Source organism: Hippocampus comes, unplaced genomic scaffold (assembly GCF_001891065.2).
Source record: "Hippocampus comes isolate QL1 unplaced genomic scaffold, H_comes_QL1_v1.1 scaffold57, whole genome shotgun sequence".
NCBI lineage: Eukaryota > Metazoa > Chordata > Actinopteri > Syngnathiformes > Syngnathidae > Hippocampus > Hippocampus comes.
In genome coordinates this window covers 1,233,310-1,251,906 of record NW_017805039.1, presented here as the reverse complement: position 1 = coordinate 1,251,906, position 18,597 = coordinate 1,233,310, and the positions used below count along the sequence as shown (strand labels likewise).

The 18,597-nt window shown below is 44.7% G+C and overlaps 2 protein-coding genes and 1 long non-coding RNA gene across 4 annotated transcripts; 1 reads left to right on the top strand and 2 right to left on the bottom strand.

Annotated features, from left to right (window-relative positions):
- Positions 1 to 224: 224 nt before the first annotated feature.
- Positions 225 to 7,233, bottom strand: LOC109512407 (serine/threonine-protein kinase 36-like). 2 transcript variants are annotated; one of them, XM_019864146.1, is made up of 20 exons: positions 5,571 to 7,233; positions 5,350 to 5,490; positions 5,180 to 5,257; positions 4,974 to 5,104; positions 4,639 to 4,888; positions 4,468 to 4,561; positions 4,211 to 4,401; positions 3,969 to 4,132; positions 3,766 to 3,853; positions 3,546 to 3,677; positions 3,294 to 3,470; positions 3,111 to 3,202; positions 2,964 to 3,027; positions 2,702 to 2,812; positions 2,529 to 2,603; positions 2,194 to 2,305; positions 1,991 to 2,117; positions 1,720 to 1,906; positions 618 to 1,544; positions 225 to 462 (listed from the first exon to the last, which is right to left on the bottom strand). In XM_019864146.1, the coding sequence occupies exons 1-20, from the start codon at positions 5,652 to 5,654 to the stop codon at positions 358 to 360; spliced, it is 3,330 nt and encodes a 1,109-aa protein (XP_019719705.1). In that variant the 5' UTR covers positions 5,655 to 7,233; the 3' UTR covers positions 225 to 357. The 2 variants fall into 2 exon arrangements, with proteins under 2 accessions (XP_019719705.1, XP_019719706.1); XM_019864147.1 differs by having other exon boundaries at positions 1,726 to 1,906.
- Positions 7,234 to 7,323: 90 nt separating this feature from the next.
- On the top strand, positions 7,324 to 17,213 carry LOC109512411 (A disintegrin and metalloproteinase with thrombospondin motifs 15-like). The gene is made up of 8 exons (XM_019864151.1): positions 7,324 to 8,400; positions 11,318 to 11,450; positions 11,646 to 11,813; positions 13,247 to 13,530; positions 13,735 to 13,912; positions 13,991 to 14,163; positions 15,331 to 15,506; positions 15,708 to 17,213. The coding sequence occupies exons 1-8, from the start codon at positions 7,429 to 7,431 to the stop codon at positions 16,501 to 16,503; spliced, it is 2,880 nt and encodes a 959-aa protein (XP_019719710.1). The 5' UTR covers positions 7,324 to 7,428; the 3' UTR covers positions 16,504 to 17,213.
- LOC109512495 (uncharacterized) lies at positions 8,525 to 9,854 on the bottom strand. Its single transcript, XR_002167546.1, has 2 exons — positions 9,170 to 9,854; positions 8,525 to 9,093 (listed from the first exon to the last, which is right to left on the bottom strand). It is a non-coding gene; the product is annotated as an uncharacterized LOC109512495 (long non-coding RNA).
- Positions 17,214 to 18,597: the final 1,384 nt, after the last annotated feature.

Sequence of the window (18,597 nt, the reverse complement as noted above, 5' to 3'; positions counted from 1 at the left end):
GCGTTCCTAGCAACAGACTCAAACTGCAAACAAATCCAGCGGCTAGTTTCCGGCTACCATTTCCTGGATTAAAAAAAAATACCTTAAGTAGCTACGTTGTATGCCCCCGTCTGTTGTGAGAACAATGCATTTGTATTGTGGTTCCCATTTGAAATATGTCATAACCAGGTGAAATATATTTATGCATTTAACAGGGATTTTTTAAATGGACCCCATACAATAAATTCAGCCACGCCAATATGTCATGTTTTATTTGCACACATCTTTACAATACCATTTGGTTAAAAGCGGGCATGGTTTTGCAGACGGCTCCAATCTAATACTGTATATACATTCTTGGATTTAACAGTAGTTCTCTCAATTGCCTTTTAGTTGTCTGATGAGAGGAAGATAGTTACACTCAGAAGGTGCATTTTGTGACGCCTGAAGTAGTTCCTTTTCAGCGTTTAGGGACAGCAGAACCTTAACATGAACACAAAGGACATGCACCAAATGCAACCTTGATTAACATTATTAAGTGTTGACTCAGGGTGTCCCACCATGAAGAAAGATAAGCTGGAGCTACCACGTGAAAACTTCATAAAAGGAAAATCTGAATTACTGGTTCATTTTCTTACCTGTAGCATTTCATCCTGCTGCGTGTACAAACTTAAAGTTGCAATAGCGGCTTCTCTCACTGCCTTGTGGGAATCTGTGCATGCAGCTCTCAGTAGTAGTCTGGACACGCTTTCTTCCAGCAGCTCGGGTACGGCGCCTTGAACATGTAGCAGGTTTCCCAGAGCTGCACAAGCGTGGAGACGAGTGTGGGGATCGGGGTCAGAGGTCAGTGTTGCCAATGTAACTCCTGTCATCCTGGCTTCTTCTCGCCACCTTCTCATCTCGCCATTAGCCAACATGCGCTCTGCTGTCATCTTGGCAATGCCCGTCTCCCTACTTGAACCCTTGTGCACATTATTGTCCTCGGCTTTTAACCACTCCATCGTGTTGCCGACATTTCCATTGGACCCGGTTGTGTGAAACCCTGCCTCTACCGCAATATAACCCAACCATTTCCCAACTGACAAGCAAGCTGCCTGCCGCACAAACACATTAGAATCCTCAAGAAGGTCGATCATGCTTTTAAATATGTCAGGATGTAAATTGGGCATTTTGGGAGACTTGAATGGATGCAACTTTCCCAAAACCTTGCATGCGGTGGCCTTGATCGGTTCATAAGAGTGAGTGAGCGCCTGGTGCAGCGCGGACGATTCAAGGTAAAGCTGGAGGGGACCACAGTTAGAGCAAAAACAGGTGACTAGGTAGAACAGAGAGAGGAGTTCTACGGCGGAGTCCCCTAGCTCATCCAGATGCAGCAAATCAGAGAGCAAAGAACTGGCAGTTCTGGTCGGGGTCTGCTGACCCGATGGAGTGAGTGCCGGTGCAGAGAAAAAGCCATGCACAGCTTTACTGAGGTGGGAAACAGTGCGCTGGCGGTCACATAGCAACAAGCGGCGCAGGAGTGAGAGTGGCAGCTCGACTAATGAAAGAGGAAGTGTTTGGATCACCTGCCAAAGAATAAAAAAGAAAATAAATGTCAAAATCATCAAGTGTCAAGCAGGAAACTGCAAATAGGATGTTCTTGGCAAATTACAAAGGTATGTCTATGCCTCATGCGATCCTTTTGCATGAGTTATCCCTTTGTTGCGTGACAGAAGTCTAAATAAAAGAGCATAGGTAGACCTTAACCTGCAAAAGCCCTCCAACAACACCGCAGCTGTCAAACAACTGCAATATCCTAGAAGTGTTGTGTGAAGTTAGGTCCAAAGCAAATGGAAGGCAAAGGAAGTGGCAGCTCAATTGGACGAAGCTCTCATGCTTTAAATCCCCTTCTAGTTTCACTGGACTACCTTCGGCGAACCAAGGAAGACTGGGACATAAAAACAGACACAAGATTGAAATGATCAACCTTTGGACTTCTCTGAAATGTAAAAACAAAATAATCAACACGAACCATTCAGGGCTCAGTACCCAGCCAAGGGTATAAACAAATGTTGATTTGCTCTCACAAAAGAGTGAAATATATGAATATGGATCATTGCAGAAGACTAACAGGGTGGCAGACATGAGAAAGTACAATCCTGAAAAGGAAAATGCAAATAGGAAATTACTGTTACGGCGTGATGTATTTTTTTTTACATAATCACGGGTGTTTACCGTTTGTTGAACAGAAGTCCATGTCTGGTGTTGTCCATCCTAATGAGGTTCCAGTCCGTTTCCAAAGATGATAGAATGTATGGGGGTCCAAACATGAAAATCCGCAGCCATGCTGCTGAGTGAATAGAGCTTAGTGGCACTAGGAAAAGTGTTGCGCTCATTATTTCGACATCACGAAACAGGCATCTTGATATGAACAGTGACCACAAGTACTTTTAAGTTTCTCATGAATAAAAGTAAGCATCGACAATCACGTTAAGATCCACTGACTAATAATAAACGAGCGCTACAACTTTTCAAAGTGTCACCGACTTAAGCACGATTGTTTGGCTGACCTCAGAGAGAGTGTGCAGAAGTAAATACAGCAGGCCGTCGCAGAGTCCCCTGCCCGACGGGAGTGGAAGTTGGAGCTTTGGTGCGGAGAGCAGAGAAACATGCAACAAACAAAAAAAATGTCAACTAATACCAAGCGGATGTCAGATTTGCCTCTCGGAAAGAGATCGCGTACCTGAGGTGAACCCGATGCGTGCTCTTTCAGTAAGGAACTGAGCACGTCCGTGTCGACGGCGACAGCAACTTCACGCCGAGCGAAAAGGGACAAAACAGAGGCCACCAGAGGCTAAAGGAGAACAGACAAAAGAATAATATAGCAAACAAACTGCTCAGCTCGAGTCACTGAAAACCCGAGTGGGCAAATACAATTTTTGCCACACCCTTGAAACCAGTATTCACTTCCAGCAACAAAGACAGAATCTGCATCGGATACTTACTGCTAAAGAACGGAGGTTTGCTTGATGAAGAATTGTCACGAAGGGCTTGATGAGCTCTTCAGGTCTACATGCAGACAATTTAGGAGATTGACTGATGCGCGACATATGTACACGGCACTCAGTGTAAAGAAAAATGAATCATCAAACCTATTTTCTTCCCTCAGCCATTCATCGTTCTTGTCCCAGTAGACCAACAGCGCAGCAATCATTTCTCCAAGTGTTTGTAGACTCCATGGCTGCTGCTCAGTCAAAAGGTGCAACCAAAGGTTTGATTCTCGCAATTTTGACATTGAGATCAGAAGTTACAGCCCGAATGTTTAGAATCCCCACCTCAATGAAACGCAAGTTTTCAACAGAGTCGCGAACCAAGTCAAAGAGGAGACGTGGCAATCCGAGCTCCGTGCCGATGTGGTTCCTCACGGCGAGGTCAGAGGTCAGGATCAGGTTCCGCAGGACCTTCAGCGGCTGGCCGATGTGCCACGTGTCTTTTATGACACCGCCACTTAGCTTAGAAGAGGAACAAGACGAAATGAGTGTGATTTGAGTGAACCGTGTCATTTCGTGTTTGTTTGAAAACCGCACCTGTTGCTTAAACACTAAAATGGCGCATTTCAGTTTCAAAATAATGGTACTGTGGTTTAACGGTTCTTGGTTTTGTGCGCTTGGATCTGACTCCACAACAAGTTTCTCCCAGAATTCCTCACTGTCAACTGTCTGAAAGCACGGGGGGAAAAAAAACTTATTTTTCAGACTGACCATGCCGTTTTGAGCAGTGCAAGTGAACAATAATAGTGCATCTTACTTTGGATCGTTTGGGGGTCCTTGGCCGTAGTCGTGGCCCAACCTCGACCGAGGGGAACTCCCGTTCATGGTCCCGACTGATCTGACCCCTGCGGAAGTCATGCACATGTGAACAGTGACCAGATACATAGTTCTGCTAGAAAAAAAAATGGCATATGTGTGTATGTAGTCCCTGTGAAGTGATCAATGGTATTTGCACAAAACCTGTCTGGATGGCTTGATGTAGCCTCAGTATGGTTGTTTTGATCAAAACTTGGAGGTGGTGAGGTAGAATTTGCTGGGTCGAAATCATCCGGAGGGGACGTATCCAAAAGCGGCGTTACTGCGACCAAACAATCTCCTTCAGATTCCAGTTCATCCATCTTTTCCTGTAAGATGGACCATGCTTTTTTTATGAATGTACATGACAATTAATTCATTGGAATTTGTTGATTCCAAATTTATACCTGGCTTACTTTAGCGCTGACGATGACTTTCTTTGTGTTACTTTTGTTTCTTTGCTCCCGAATCTTTCGAAATATTCTGCTCTCTCCCGAGTCTGGTGATGTTTTTTCTGCCATTTGTTTCAGTTTCCGTGCCAGCATGTCTGGGTCAAGTGTGGCTGTCAGAGGACTGAAAATATCTTCGTCTGGAATCACTGCCAACACACCCGCGTGTTAGTAAGTAACACACAAATGCCACAAAAACATTTCCGTGTTGTCACCTTCGACACCATCAGCAACAAACGGATGATGCAGGAGTTCGGGCCATGACAGCCGCTTCTGAGGGTCTTTCATTAACAAACCTTTCAGGAAACTCTAAAATAAAAAATAATACAAGATCTCCATTTGCAGTATGTGCTGATAAAATAAATAAGACTATTGCTGCTTTGTACTTTGCAGGTGCTGCTCATCGTGTTGGGCCACTGGATGGGGTCCGTAACGATCAGCTGCCCCAAGTGGAAGATGGAATCGGCACAAAACGGGGGCAACCCTGTATGGATTTCATAAAGAATGCAGCCTAGCGCCCAGAGGTCAGTGGTGTGGTCATAAGGCTTCTCCGCCACCAACTCAGGGGACATATACAGGGGTGTTCCCTTGATAGAAGTCACCACCATGGTGGAGACGCTCATTGCCCGAGCAAACCTAGTAAAAGAATTGAATCGCACGCGCATCATTTGTATTGCAACGTCTCATAAGAAAGAGTGGAGGTGACGTATTATGTACGTACCCAAAGTCGCACAGTTTCACCACACCGTTTTTATCAAAGAGGATATTCTGTGGTTTCATGTCTCGATGAAGAATACGGCGAGAGTGCAAATAATACAGCGCGGACACCAGTTGGCAAGCAATCTCGCACACCTCGGATCAAGCAAAATTAACTATTGAGGTCAGTAAACTGAAACGATGTGATGATTTTGTGTGGCATGCGATTACCTGACTTTCCGGTAAACTACCATCGGATTCAATGATCTGAAACAACTGACCCTCGGCATACTCGGTCACAACAACAACCTGTAAAAAGCAGGTGACACTCTCTCGTGGGTCGTGTAGTGTCATGTACTGTCATGTCATAAACATTTTTAGGGTGTGTGAGAGGAACGTACCTCCGTTTCGGTTTCAAAGCTATCAAAAAGTTTCACAATATTAGGATGTCGAAGGTTACTCATGATATCAATTTCCTTCTTTAAACTTTGCAGCTCTTTATTTGAGCGTCCCATCTTTGGCATGAACTTCAGAGCCACCACCTGATGGGTACACAGACAAGCGGAGGACGCTGAGCCGTGGTGAAAAATTTCTACAAAGCCACGACAACATATCAACTTACTTGGCCTGTAAATTTTTTCATTCCTTTATGAACTCGACCAAAGGAGCCTTGTCCCACTTGAGCCAAAACATGGTAGGAATCCATTTGAATGTCAGCCGGGTTTCAACCCACAAGTTATGCTGGTAGATGATGAAGGGAGACATGTGGTCAACAAGGAAGGCAACTGGAGTCAAAGGGCTTCCATCACAAAGATGACTCTCTTTTATGTTGCCCATCGATATATCGCTATTGGATTCAACATCAAAGCCACGTATGTTTCATTATTATTATTAAGAGGTTTTCTGATTACATTGGAAAATCACTTGCCAACATATGGAAAGTTATTGCTCATGTTTGACACCTCTACTGTGTTCACAACAATAAACATACACTCTCAAATTAATACTTCTCTGGTCATATCAGCCAAAAAGAAGGATTATTATGTTTATAAAGGAAGAATTTTGCACACAGGTCTTACATTGGACCTCATTCACTTTTCTACCTATTGTTTGGCCAATATGGATCTAATCTCATAAACTTTACAGCCACTATGTCTACAGTACAGTGTATTTGCTGCACAAGCCTCCTTCTTCATTTGACCACTAGAGGTCGTACGCGATTCACAGTTCTTACTTTGAAAAATCGTTCAATGACTCACCAAAGTTGTTTTTTTAAACCGTGTGTCTTCCAGTCATGTTTTATAATGGGCGTTATAAAATAGATCTGAAATATTCTTGAGATAAACGTGTCAAAACACACAATAGTCACAACATTAAGTATAACTGCACTATCTTGTCAGAGCTGTGTCCATGACTGCGCCTCTTCAACGACAACAATGTGTGTCAGGAAGGTCAAAGTAGTAGCCAATAAACTGCACTATGAGGTGCTACTAACTATTTTATACAGGTCCTGTATTGGAACTGAAGATATTGTGCTGGTTCACCAAAATCAATGATTCAATAGCCTTGATAACGAACTTAAGGTCCGGTCAAATGTGCTCTTTGTCCTCACGAGTAAGACATTTCAGTGCACTAGTACAATGACTGTGTCGTTACAGTGATGCATTTTCCTCTACTAGTGCCATTTCTGGCCTACTTAAAGATGTTTATCGGGGAAGAAAATGCTTCAACTGATTTACGGAAAGCCGCTATATGCAGGAAGAAATAGCTGTTTAAGCTGCATACCCTCACTAGATGACTGGACTTGATACTAGTGCGGCAAACCTGTGCACTAGTGGACAACTATGCAACGAGTAGCACTTGTGACATTTATAAAATTGTGATTGAACATGTAGTGCTTTTCTAGAAATGACAAATACAATGCGCAGTTTTGCCTCACTAGTAACACGCAGTCTTCCTACAGTATGCCAACGTTGTTTCACTAAAGTGCAGAAATGTCATGTAGCCTAGTAGACGAAAGCACGAGTCACTACTTAAGGAGACAGTCATTCTATGAGTGCAACAGGACAAACGGCATATTTGGACCTTTAGTTGAACATCCAGGATGAATAAATGCTCAAATGGGTCACCATATGTTAAGTGAACAGATAACGCGTGCCAGGAAAATGTTCTAAATTCAATTCAGCATTTGTCTTAAAGTGGTGTTTAAAGCGCTGGGTTTGGATCCTGCAGTGAGTCAGCCCTGTCCGCTGGGACTTGATCATGCATAGGCATGCGCCGCAATAGACTAGAGCACGTTGCGTCCAACGAGTGTCTCCTCCAACGGACTGCCCCCTTCCAGAAGTGAGATAGAGTTTCCATCATTTCACACAAGACGAAAATGCATAAAGTGCACTGAAGGCAGCAGTGGAGCGAGCACACAGGTGCAAGCCGGGAATGGGTCAGGACCAGGAGGAGTTTGCACTCTTATAGAATTGGATATGGTCTCCCCGAGCTTTTGGTCATTGCGTTCCAATTTGAATGCAAACATAGTCATGTTTGCCAGAACAACGTGTCTGCTTCACGTCGTGCTGTCGCTCTCCAAACTGGTTCGCTGCATGGAAAGTGAACTCTGCTTCCCGTTCATTCTGGACACCCAGCAGCAATATAACGACAACGACGTGGATACTCTCCACGGCAAATGCGTGCTAAGAATTCAAGCTTTCCACCAGGAATTAGTGGTGGATTTACGGCAAGATTCCAACTTCATCGGCCCTTCCGTGTCCAGCCAAGACGCACCGTGGCTCTTCGGTCCGGACGTCACCATTGAGCTGAGTCGGTGTTTTTACTCCGGCTATGTGAACGGTGACCGCTTTTCGTACGCAGCCTTAAGTTTGTGCAAGGGGGTGCAAGGTGCATTTGGCTACCAAGGTTGGGAGTATTTCATCAGCCCGGTGCGCAATGACACCGCGAGCGCGGACGGCGCGCACGTCATCCGGCGCAGAAGCAGCAGCAACCTCAAGTCAAATTCCACCTCCAGGTGCGCAGTGAACAATGACATAAGCCATCACGTCGCGCAGATGTTGGGAAAATACAAAGATAACAGCGATGCGACCAAAAGTACGCTGAAGGGGACGGGGAGAAGCAAACGCTTTGCGTCGGTTCCCAGGTACGTGGAGACGCTGCTGGTGGCGGACCAGACCATGGCTGAGTTCCACGGAAACGACCTTAAACATTACCTGTTGACGCTCATGTCAGTGGCGGCGAGGCTCTACAAGCATCCGAGTATCCTCAACTCCATCCACATCGTCGTCGTGAAGATTTTGGTCATATCCGAGTTGGACAAAGGACCCAAAGTGTCCGGGAACGCCGCTCTGACGCTCCGGAATTTTTGCACTTGGCAAAAAAAGATGAACAAGAACAGCGACAAGCATGCAGAATATTGGGACACGGCAATCCTCTTCACGAGACAGGTAAAACCGATTTCACGAAGTACCCCTATGGCTGTTTAGATCATAATCTCATGACACCTATGAAAACACACGTTACTGTCCAAATAAGGAAAATTGACGCAAAAAAAAAAACTGTACCTAATGCTTTGTCCTTCAAAGTTCGTGGGGTTTATTTGCAGTTGGCAAACTAGCTTAATGGTGCATTTGCGCCATCAGATCAACTCAATTTAAATTATTGGGCACTTTAAAAACAACTGTCAAATGATATTGTCCTTCCACTGCCAATGTGAATTGATCGTGGCTAAATATTGTGAAGTTTGCTGCCGCCACCTAGTGGTAGGGTTTGCAGTGCACTCGTACGTCAAGACAAAAAAAAAAGCCCAAGCAACTGCTATGTTCCTGGTCAAGGCACTTGTATCTCAAGGTACTGAAATCGAATCATCTGCCATCTAGTGGAAGAACATTTAATTGTTCTGTTCGTCGCCCCAATACTAAAATGTAGCTTTGGTGCTGGTTTGGGATCAGAATTATGAATATAGCATGACACATGAGCTCGAAATGCACCTGTAACTTTACCAAAGAGAAGGCGCATCAGAGTCCTCAGGGATGGCCAAGAGTCGGAAACTTTCTCACAGCACATTTTCTTCCCATTCCTCCTGCTCCAGCTGTGTTTTTTTCCCCCTTCAACCTGCCTGGTGCTCATTAAACAGGAACCTGAGGGAAAGCCAGGGGGAGGAGGTATAATGTAGGTTGTGCGGGTTTATTATGTCACATCAGGTTTATGCCCCACCTGCACGCTCCGAGTCAAGAACATCCACAGGGTCACTACATCAAGGAACCACATTCATATTCATTTCAGGTTCAAACTTCCTGTCTCCTCGAGGAGTAGGATCGTTGGTTGTGTGCTCTCACATATGGAAGAAGCATCGCCTTTTCCATCACAATATTTTAGACACGTTCTTCAAGTGGTGATCACATGCTCATTGGGAAATAAACAATAAGACGTTATCAGCATGCACACCTCAGCCCAAAAATGTTTTTTCAGGCTAACTACAGCCGTACATCGGGACCGAACCCGACATTTCTGACTTCTGCAAATGAGCAAAAGGCCAGGTGGTTTTCAGTGTGTAAATGCATGGAAACACTGACCTGTTTCCTCGTGAATGGAACTTGCAAATTGTATTTACGTTGCGGCAACACAGCAAAACGGGCAAAATGAGATGACAGATGTGGGAAGTAGGTCATTGCAGAGAACCAACCCTCAGCCCCTTCTGCTTTCTCGCCTCCCTCACGTTTGCCTCTATTTTCTTTTCTCACTAATGACCCAAACTATCTCATGAACACATCTGGAGTCGGTTAGCGCTGGCGATCAATTTTGGTTTTGTTCTTTATTCACCAAAAATTTGTCATAGCAGTGAAATGCCATTCATCTCCAAGGTGTCTCGCATGTACTGCACACACACACACACACACACACACACACACACACACACACACACACACACACACACACACACACACACACACATTGCGGAAGATTTCATCGGGCCTATGAAGATGTGCTGTGTTTCGTATCCAACAACTGCCCAGAGATTTTTTGCTTGCAGAGTGTATGCAAAAGACAGAGGGAGTAGGCAGCCGGGCGGTTCTGTGTGGTTAACGATGTGTACTTGTCCTGTGATTAGGAGGCTCAGTCAAGTGCTCCGAATGGATCCTCGCTAAGATTAGGTTTTGGAATTGTGTGGCGACAGGGGAAAAAAAAAAAAAAAAAAAAAAAAGGCCATTTGGAAACTGTTCTTGCATGAAAATGCAATGATTGGAGAAAAGTGCCATGACATCACATGGGACCATGTGCTCCAAATACTAGTCTGTGAAAAGAATTATTTAACACTGGAGAGATGTTTGCTCTATTCTTGGTAAACTGTCCTTAGTGTATGAAAGTTAGCAAGGATTCCATTTTTTCCCCAAAAAATAATTGTCAAGCTTCATGATTGTTTCATATCATGGTTATCCTCTACTGCAGGGGTGTCAAACTCATTTTTGTCGTGGGCCACATTTTAGTTACCGTTTCCCTTGGAGCGCCGTTATGACTGGAACCATATAAAAAAGTCAATAATAACGGTTTATTCAAGTATTGTTTAAGTTACTGTAATGGGGGATTTGGTAACAAGAAAATGCTGACATGTCTCTTAGTTATTACATATGAGAATTTTACATTTTGGTAGCGATTTTAGCAAGCAGCATGGAAGTTGACATGTTTGATTTGCTTTCGTGGGCCACATAAAATGATATGGCGGGCCACATCTGGCCCCCGGGCTTTGAGTTTGACACCTGTGCTCTCGTGTCTAGCATAGTGGTGGAGAAAAAAACGATGTGAAGAGAAGCCTGACGGGACAAGAAACAAATATTTAGGTAAACAGACAAGTTTTCAACAAAGCTCTTGAGTCGGAAAGTATACAATCCGTTGTAAATATCCACCATGCAAACCGTTGGTCCAGTTCACTTGTTGCGAGTGAGTTTTCCATCAATCGCATGGGTTATTCTGTTGACAAAAGTCTCGAGACACACTTTTTAATCGATAAATATCAATGGAAGGTTCTCTCCTATCATTTTGGAGGGTTTTTTTTTATGGAATAATTTAAGAGCCCTGACCTTTGGAATGAAGTAGAACAGAGATTGTGAAGCCAGGCCCTCTCTCGGGTCCAACATTAGTCACCTTCTGACCTCACACATCTGGTTGAATGGACAAAAATTTCCAGAGGCACATTCTAAAATTGTATAGAAAGTCTTCCCGGAAGAGTGGAAGCTGATATCATTTTCCTAGGAGTTCCATTAATTACGGTATGTCTATAGGGTGCATAAAATGGGACTCATACTGGGAAGAATTTTATTTATTTATTTTTGTCTGACTTATTCAAACATTGACTTGATTGTCCAGGACTTGTGTGGGGCTTCAACATGCGACACCCTTGGAATGGCCGATGTTGGCACCATGTGCGACCCCAAGAGGAGCTGCTCTGTGATCGAAGACGACGGCTTGCCGTCTGCCTTCACCACAGCTCACGAGCTCGGTGAGCCATGCCAGCTCCATGAAGCACACACTAGCAGACGTGCCACCAGTCAATTTGGGGCTTGATGGGGAAAATAAATAACATAAAAACCTCGATCAATTGTACTGTTTGACAGGAACCCTCACTCACACGTACGCAAGCACAATAAACAAAGCGTTTGTAAAAGACAGCCGTCATCCGCTCGTCTCTCGGCAGGACACGTCTTCAACATGCCGCACGACAACGTGAAGGCCTGCGAGGACGTGTTTGGCAAGCTGCAGGACAATCACATGATGTCTCCCACGCTCATTCAGATTAATCGCACCAGCCCGTGGTCGCCCTGCAGCGCTGCCGTCATCACTGAGTTCCTGGACAATGGCCACGGTGAGTCTCCACGAGCTCATTCTCCGAGCCATGTTGTGACTGATGCGAAACCCAAAGTGGAGATGAACACGAGCGCCATACTGTTACTGGTTAAATATTTGACTGATGATCGCATTCATAAAACACATGTTCATTGCGAATCTGTTCGGACTAGCGTGGCCAGTGAAGGACATTTACTGTTTTTTTTTTTTTTTTTCTGTCTTCTTCATCCACAGCTTGACTACGGTACAATGATTTCACTTTAATGCATGGTTGAATGTTCGCATCCATGCATTCTTTTGAAGAGCAAAAATGGACTCCGACTGTTTTCTAACAAGCCAGACCGCAGAGCTCGGCCTCGCAGCGATGCTAAACTTTAATTAAAAAAAAAAACTGCTTCACATCTGTCCCAAATTAGTGGCTTTGTTTGGAGGAGCGTCACCGCAGTGGTTTGGAGAGCGCAGATTTAACCGGCCTGTGTTTCCCGTACAGGTTGAATCGACAGCCTTTATTCATGCTCCGACAACACGAGAACAAGAAGCAGTCAGCTTGCGTTGGGCCTCTTTTGAGTGACCTTTTCTCCACATTTTTGACAGCGAGTCACAAGATGTGGTAACACGGGTTCTTCATGCTATCGCTCATAAATCTTGACGGTGACAGAGCAGCCTGGGGAATAAAGACGTGCCGCGGCGCGTTTGAGGCAGTTTACACGCTGTGCTGCGACCACGATTATTTGTAACTTTGCGGACAACCCCAGAAATTGTTTCGGGCAATTCCTCGCTGCAGCGGGAGGCGTGTTGGAAGTTCATCAAATGGTTTCTTCAATCGTTTCAATTTTGCGGTCTAATAAGAGGATGCAAATTAACATTCAGTTATGGTTGGTCTATTTGTGGGCTTATTTTAAAAGGAGAATTTTTTTCCCAAAAAGTTTTTCTGCTGTTGGTAAATTACTCCCGAGGCTGAGAAACTGAGAAGCAGTGAGAAAAACCTCCTACTGGAACTCCTTTTCTATTTATGATGATCTTTCCTTTCTTCAAGCACCTGCTCATCAAACATCAAACGCTTCCTATTATGAGCCAGTACCTGGAAAGGTGTCGAAAAATATAATTTACTATAAGTGGAGTTCAGCTTAGTTTGACTTGTATCAGTTCACTGGAACATTTAAAGTGATTAAAACTCAATTGGAAAGTATTCTTAAACTGTAATTCATTTAATTTCAACACGAAGGGGAGACATTTTCGACAAGAGTTTACAGATGGAGGGGTCAGGTTGGGGTTCCGTGCGCTATTGCTCACACATTTCTGCAAAATCAACCACCAGCGCTTCACGATTGTCTGTATAAAAATATTATTATTACTGTTATTGTTTTACGAGATTGTGTACAATTGGAGATGTGTGCATGTGACCTCAGCCATGCAAGATAAGAACTGATTATGTGGGGGGGTCTGTTCCAGGGGAGTGTTTGCTGGACCAGCCTCAGAAACCATTAGGCCTCCCGAACGTGCTTCCCGGAGCATCTTACCTCCTCGAGCGACAGTGCGAGCTTGCATTCGGCGAAGGTTCCAAGCCCTGTCCCTTCATGCAGCCGCCGTGCATTCGCCTGTGGTGCACCGGCAAGTCCAATGGCCAGTTGGTGTGTATGACTCGCCACTTCCCCTGGGCGGACGGCACCCACTGCGGAGATGGCAAAGTTTGTGACCGAGGCATCTGCGCTTCCAAAGAGGACCGCACTTTGAAGGTAAGGCTAAGCTTCGGGGAAACGGGGGGGCTGATTCAGAGAAAACACATTTTGAACCTCAGTTTATTGGCTACCTGCTTGCCACCCTGTTGCAGTTTGACGGCATTCTGGTTGTTTTTTTTTTTACATATTGGACAAAAACAATACCTCCCACCGAGGGAATACATTTGAAGAAAAAAAAAATCCCCCTTATGTATTTTCTAGGTGGACGGTCGCTGGGGTAAGTGGGGAACATTTGGTTCGTGCTCACGCACATGTGGAGGTGGCGTCCAACTGGCGAAAAGGGAGTGCAACAACCCAGTTCCCTCAAACGGGGGGAAATACTGCCAAGGGGTTCGGGTCAAATACCGCTCCTGCAACCTGAACCACTGCCCTGACACAGGTTTGAATTGCTCAAAACAAGGGGTACACACATCAAGAGGGTTCCACTTCTTGACCCTATCCCCCTCCCTGTGTGCAGGCAAGACTTACAGGGAAGAGCAATGTGAGTCCAGCGGCCGCAGTTTCAGCAGTAATCATATCGCCCCCTCTGTGGTTTGGGTGCCCAAGTACTCTGGAGTGAGCGTCGACGACAGATGTAAACTCATCTGCAGGGCCAATGGAACGGGCTACTTCTACGTTATGGCACCTAAGGTAAGAGGCAACACATTAAATACAATCAATGCACAAAAGTCTTCGATCACACCGCTTCATAATTTAATCAGGCTTAATCCATTAGTTAATTTTCAATGAGTGACCTGGCCATCACATCCATTCCTGCCCAATCAGATCAACGAGCGTGTAAGCTTGACGGGCAGCCAGTTTCTCCTCCGGGGACCAGTTGAGTGGGGGGGGGGAGTGAAGTGAAAAGCATAAACCATAAGAATCTTAAACCAGGACATGCCACACAGCGCTCCAACACAGTAGTCGTAACCACATTATTGAATATCTCCACTTGCATGCCAAACCTAGAAATGAACAGCTGTGTTATTTCCTTTTTTCGCTGCACTATTACATTTCAAATGCGATCCTTTTTGACTCTTTTAACGTTAAGCGCCTTTTTAGTACTTGCTCTCTTTGCTTCCTTTTGAGCGGTGTCTTAGTATGTTGATCGAAAATTTTCTTTTACACTTCCATTTCCTCAAGAGGGTACTTCATGATTAGCATGTCTGCCTTACAGTTATGAGTTTGAATGAAACTAACGCAAAGCCAAGCGGCATTCACATTTCCACTTCTTTGCACTTGAGCATACCGAATTTTTTTTAAAGAGTTTCAGGATTGGCAACATTCCTGACTGTATATTTATTTTCATCGCTCCACACGCCTCGCAGTGTGACCGCATCGGGAGCAGTGTTACAGTGTGACCGATGAGGCCCCCCAAAAAATTATTTCATTTGCGAGCAATGTGAATTCGTGTGAGGCTCTGAGGGGAAAACAGCGATGCACGGGACGACGGAGAGAGGAGCGGAGGGCGTTTATCTCCCTGAGATAATACGGGCGTGGAGAGAATGCGAGCAGCCGTGAGAGAAAGTTCACACTAGATCATATTGAGTGAAGCGAACGCGAACACTCGGGGGATTTGCAGCACTGACTCATAGAGCAGCTGCGTGTTTGCTCCAAACATCATTTTACACCACATCCTGTGTTCCATGGCTTCGTGGAAATCTCAGCGTTTAAAAGTGATTGCAATATAATAATAACACCTAAAAATATCAGCACGCAACATACAAAAACGACTTAAATGAAGTTGCAGACTTTGGGTGCCGCGTTTAATGACTGGTCTCTTCTAAAACTTCGTCTGTGTGTGTATATACACCACAGGTTGTGGATGGAACGCCGTGCTCGCCGGACTCCACGGGAGTGTGCGTTCAAGGTAAATGCATCAAGGCCGGGTGTGATGGAAAAATTGGATCAACCAAGAAGTTTAACAAGTGCGGAATCTGCGGCGGCGACAACAAGAACTGCAAGAAGGTGTCGGGACTCTTCACCAAGCCTTTGTGAGTACACCAATCCGTCACGTTCACAAATTCCCCTTTTTGTGTGTTTTCTTTTTAATTAAAAAAAAACATCAAAATATTGCATTTTGAGCTTTGACGAAATATCTGATTTTTTTTTTTTTTTTTGCATTGTTGTGGACTTCATCATTTTACCACGAAAAAAAACCTCATCGGCTGTATGTGCTGTGCTATGTTCTGCAGGCACGGCTACAACTTTGTGGTGATGCTGCCGGTGGGCGCAACTAACATCGACATCCGTCAACGCGGCTACCAAGGAATGCTGGGGGACGACAACTACCTGGCGGTGAAGAACAGCGAGGGTCGGTACCTCCTTAACGGCGACTACGTGGTGTCGGCCGGCGAGAGGGACATCATCGTGAAGGGCAGTCTGCTGCGCTACAGCGGCACCACCGGCCTCTCGGAGACCCTCCAGTCTGTGAATCCCTTGGGGGAGACGCTCACCGTGGAAGTGCTGTGCGCGGGCAATTTGACGCCCCCCCGCATACGCTACTCCTTCTACCTGGCCCGTCAGAACAACAAAGAGGACAAGACTCTGACAAAGGAGGAGCAAGCGAAATCCCACAACAGCGTCCTGGCTGACGATAGCGTGAAGGAGAGGGGCGCGGCGACTTTGAAGAAACCGTACAGCAAAGAGGAGCCTCTTCTCGTGAAATGGACATCGGCGAACTGGGACGAGTGCTCGGTCAGCTGCGGCAACGGTTTCCAAAGGCGGATGGTGCAATGTCTGAGGACGGACGGCAAGCCGGGAATGAACTGCGATCCTTCCAAAAGGCCGTCAGCCACCAGAGCTTGCGGAGACCCGTGCCCGGAGTGGCACGCCGGCCAGTGGGCGCCGTGCTCCGCAACCTGCGGGAAAGGTTTTAAGAGACGACCGCTGCACTGCAAAGCCCAAACCGGACATTTGCTTCCCAGGGACCACTGCGGTGGCTTACGCAAACCACAGGAGCTGGACTTCTGTAACCGAAAGCCTTGCTAGGGACTTGAAAAGCTTTATTATGACAGAACTTAATCCAGCAGCTCATTTCCACACACTCTCTCCCGCATCATGAGACACTTGCAGAGAACACCCCCCCTCCCCCCCAAATGGATGGCGCAATGTATTTTCCCCACCATTGAAACTCAACCACCTGAATCCACTGCAGACAGCAGAATAACATTCTACAAAGTTACTATGAAGCCAAATAAAAGGTTCAATCACTTTAGCCGTCAGCTTGGAGTTGACAAATATGTTAGTGAAGCAACGTGTCTTATGAATCTGAAACCCATTTTATGTCATACTTTTTTGATCTATTATTTTTTTCATGGTCTTTTTTTAAGAGAGTTGTGTAGCCTGCCGCGCGCATTCAAACAATGACAACATCGGGAACTTTTCCTCTCTCCAAATTAATCCTGCAATAGATTTCGAACAAATCACAAATCCATTTTCTAATTAGTGAGGGTGTTGTTTTAGTTCAACGACGACACCTTTCACGCCCCGCCACATCGTTGATAGAAAGCCACAAACCACATGAAATGCCCGTGCTGTTGAAATCAATTTTGGTGGAATTTTCTGCCCGACCTATTCACCATCAGTCGCTGCCAAAGATACCACACCACTCTTTCTGTGCACTCAGTTAAATCTTGTCTTACTTTTATATTCTTGTTATATTTGTAAGAAAAAAGAAAAAAAAAAAGGCCCACGTTGTCCAATACAACATCCCGCCACGGGATGGATCCTTTTAGCGTCAGACTTTGATTTCTATTTTTTATCGTATCAACTTTTGCACTTTGTACAGCAAAAGAAACAAGATGACTTATATGGGCTGCGCTGTATACTATGTATACATTTATTCAGCTCTGTGCAAAATTTCATGTAAATATTTTCAAATCTTTTTTTGTTTCTTTTTTTTAAACACACAACTGAAATGTTTTTGAATATATTTATTCCAAATAAAGCTTTGAATGAAAAGTTGGACATTTTACATTTCCGTGATTAATGACACTGGTTCTGCGCAGATCAACGAGAAAGCCTAAAAGTTGGAAAAAAAAAAGCCTCTTCTTACCGATGCTCTTATTCACCCTCTTGGTTGATGTTTCTTGACTAAAATATCAAGCATACATGTTGTCAGGGGAGCTGCGTCTGCGTGCAGACACCAACCGTGAGAAATGTCTGGAGTGCTGACATAAAACATTGTTGCTTTCATTTTTTTTTTTTTTTTGAGTCACATTTTTGAGAGAAGTGTCGATATATCACCAAGGGCTGAGTCGTCTGACCTACATAAGAACAGATGAGGGAGAACTTGGAGGGCAGCCAATGGACATATTTGTTTGTTTCCCCCAATGGCCTCTTGCCCGAGTTCACAGTCAGATCTTGTTGCAGGTTCGATGGCATTAATTGGACAAGACAACTAAAGGGGGGGAAAAAAAAAAAAAAAAAACATCTTCAAATGGTTCCAACAAAGTTTTGGAATTTGGAATGGTGTAAGCCTCAAAGTCTTATTGGAACCTATTACAATGAGAACTAACAGTCTCCACCCAGTTTACAGAAAACACTCAACTGGAAACTTCCCGAGGTCCATTTTCACATTGTAATGACATCTAATTCAAGAAGGCTGCCATGACATTCGGACATCATTTTGTCAAAAAAAGAACGCAACAAAATTCTACTGGACAGACTACATGGCAACAGGAATTAAAATCTGGACCCGGATACATTTTTTGAAGTCGACTCAACATCCATTTCAAAAATGTATCTGGATCCAGATGATTTCATTTTGTGGAATCGCTTGTCGAAATAAATATGAGTAAATTCAACACATCATTTTTTTTCCCCTCAGTGCCATTCTTTTATTGGAAATCATTAACCCTTTCAGGGACGGCGGTTACTACAGTGGACGGCTGACCATGTTATCAGGTTACAGGGGTTAAAGCGGAGGCCAATTGGATTGTGACAAAAGTTATATTTGTAAACACTTGAATGATCATTGTTCCTTTAGGAAGAAAATCAAAGAACAATGAAGCTGGCACCTGGAAAACTTGCATTTTATTTTAAAATTTGCGTCAATGTGGTCCCTATAGCTTTTTTTTTCCT

Coding starts and splice junctions, on each gene's coding strand:
- LOC109512407 (XM_019864146.1), bottom strand. CDS start 5,654: ATGGATTCCTACCATGTTTTGGCTCAAGTGGGACAAGGCTCCTTTGGT. Junction 4,889..4,973: donor GTGAAACTGTGCGACTTTGG/GTACGTACATAA, acceptor TTCTTTTACTAG/GTTTGCTCGGGCAATGAGCG. Junction 2,813..2,963: donor CAAACCTCCGTTCTTTAGCA/GTAAGTATCCGA, acceptor GTTCTCCTTTAG/CCTCTGGTGGCCTCTGTTTT.
- LOC109512411 (XM_019864151.1), top strand. CDS start 7,429: ATGGTCTCCCCGAGCTTTTGGTCATTGCGTTCCAATTTGAATGCAAAC. Junction 11,814..13,246: donor GTTCCTGGACAATGGCCACG/GTGAGTCTCCAC, acceptor GGTCTGTTCCAG/GGGAGTGTTTGCTGGACCAG. Junction 13,913..13,990: donor GAACCACTGCCCTGACACAG/GTTTGAATTGCT, acceptor CCCTGTGTGCAG/GCAAGACTTACAGGGAAGAG.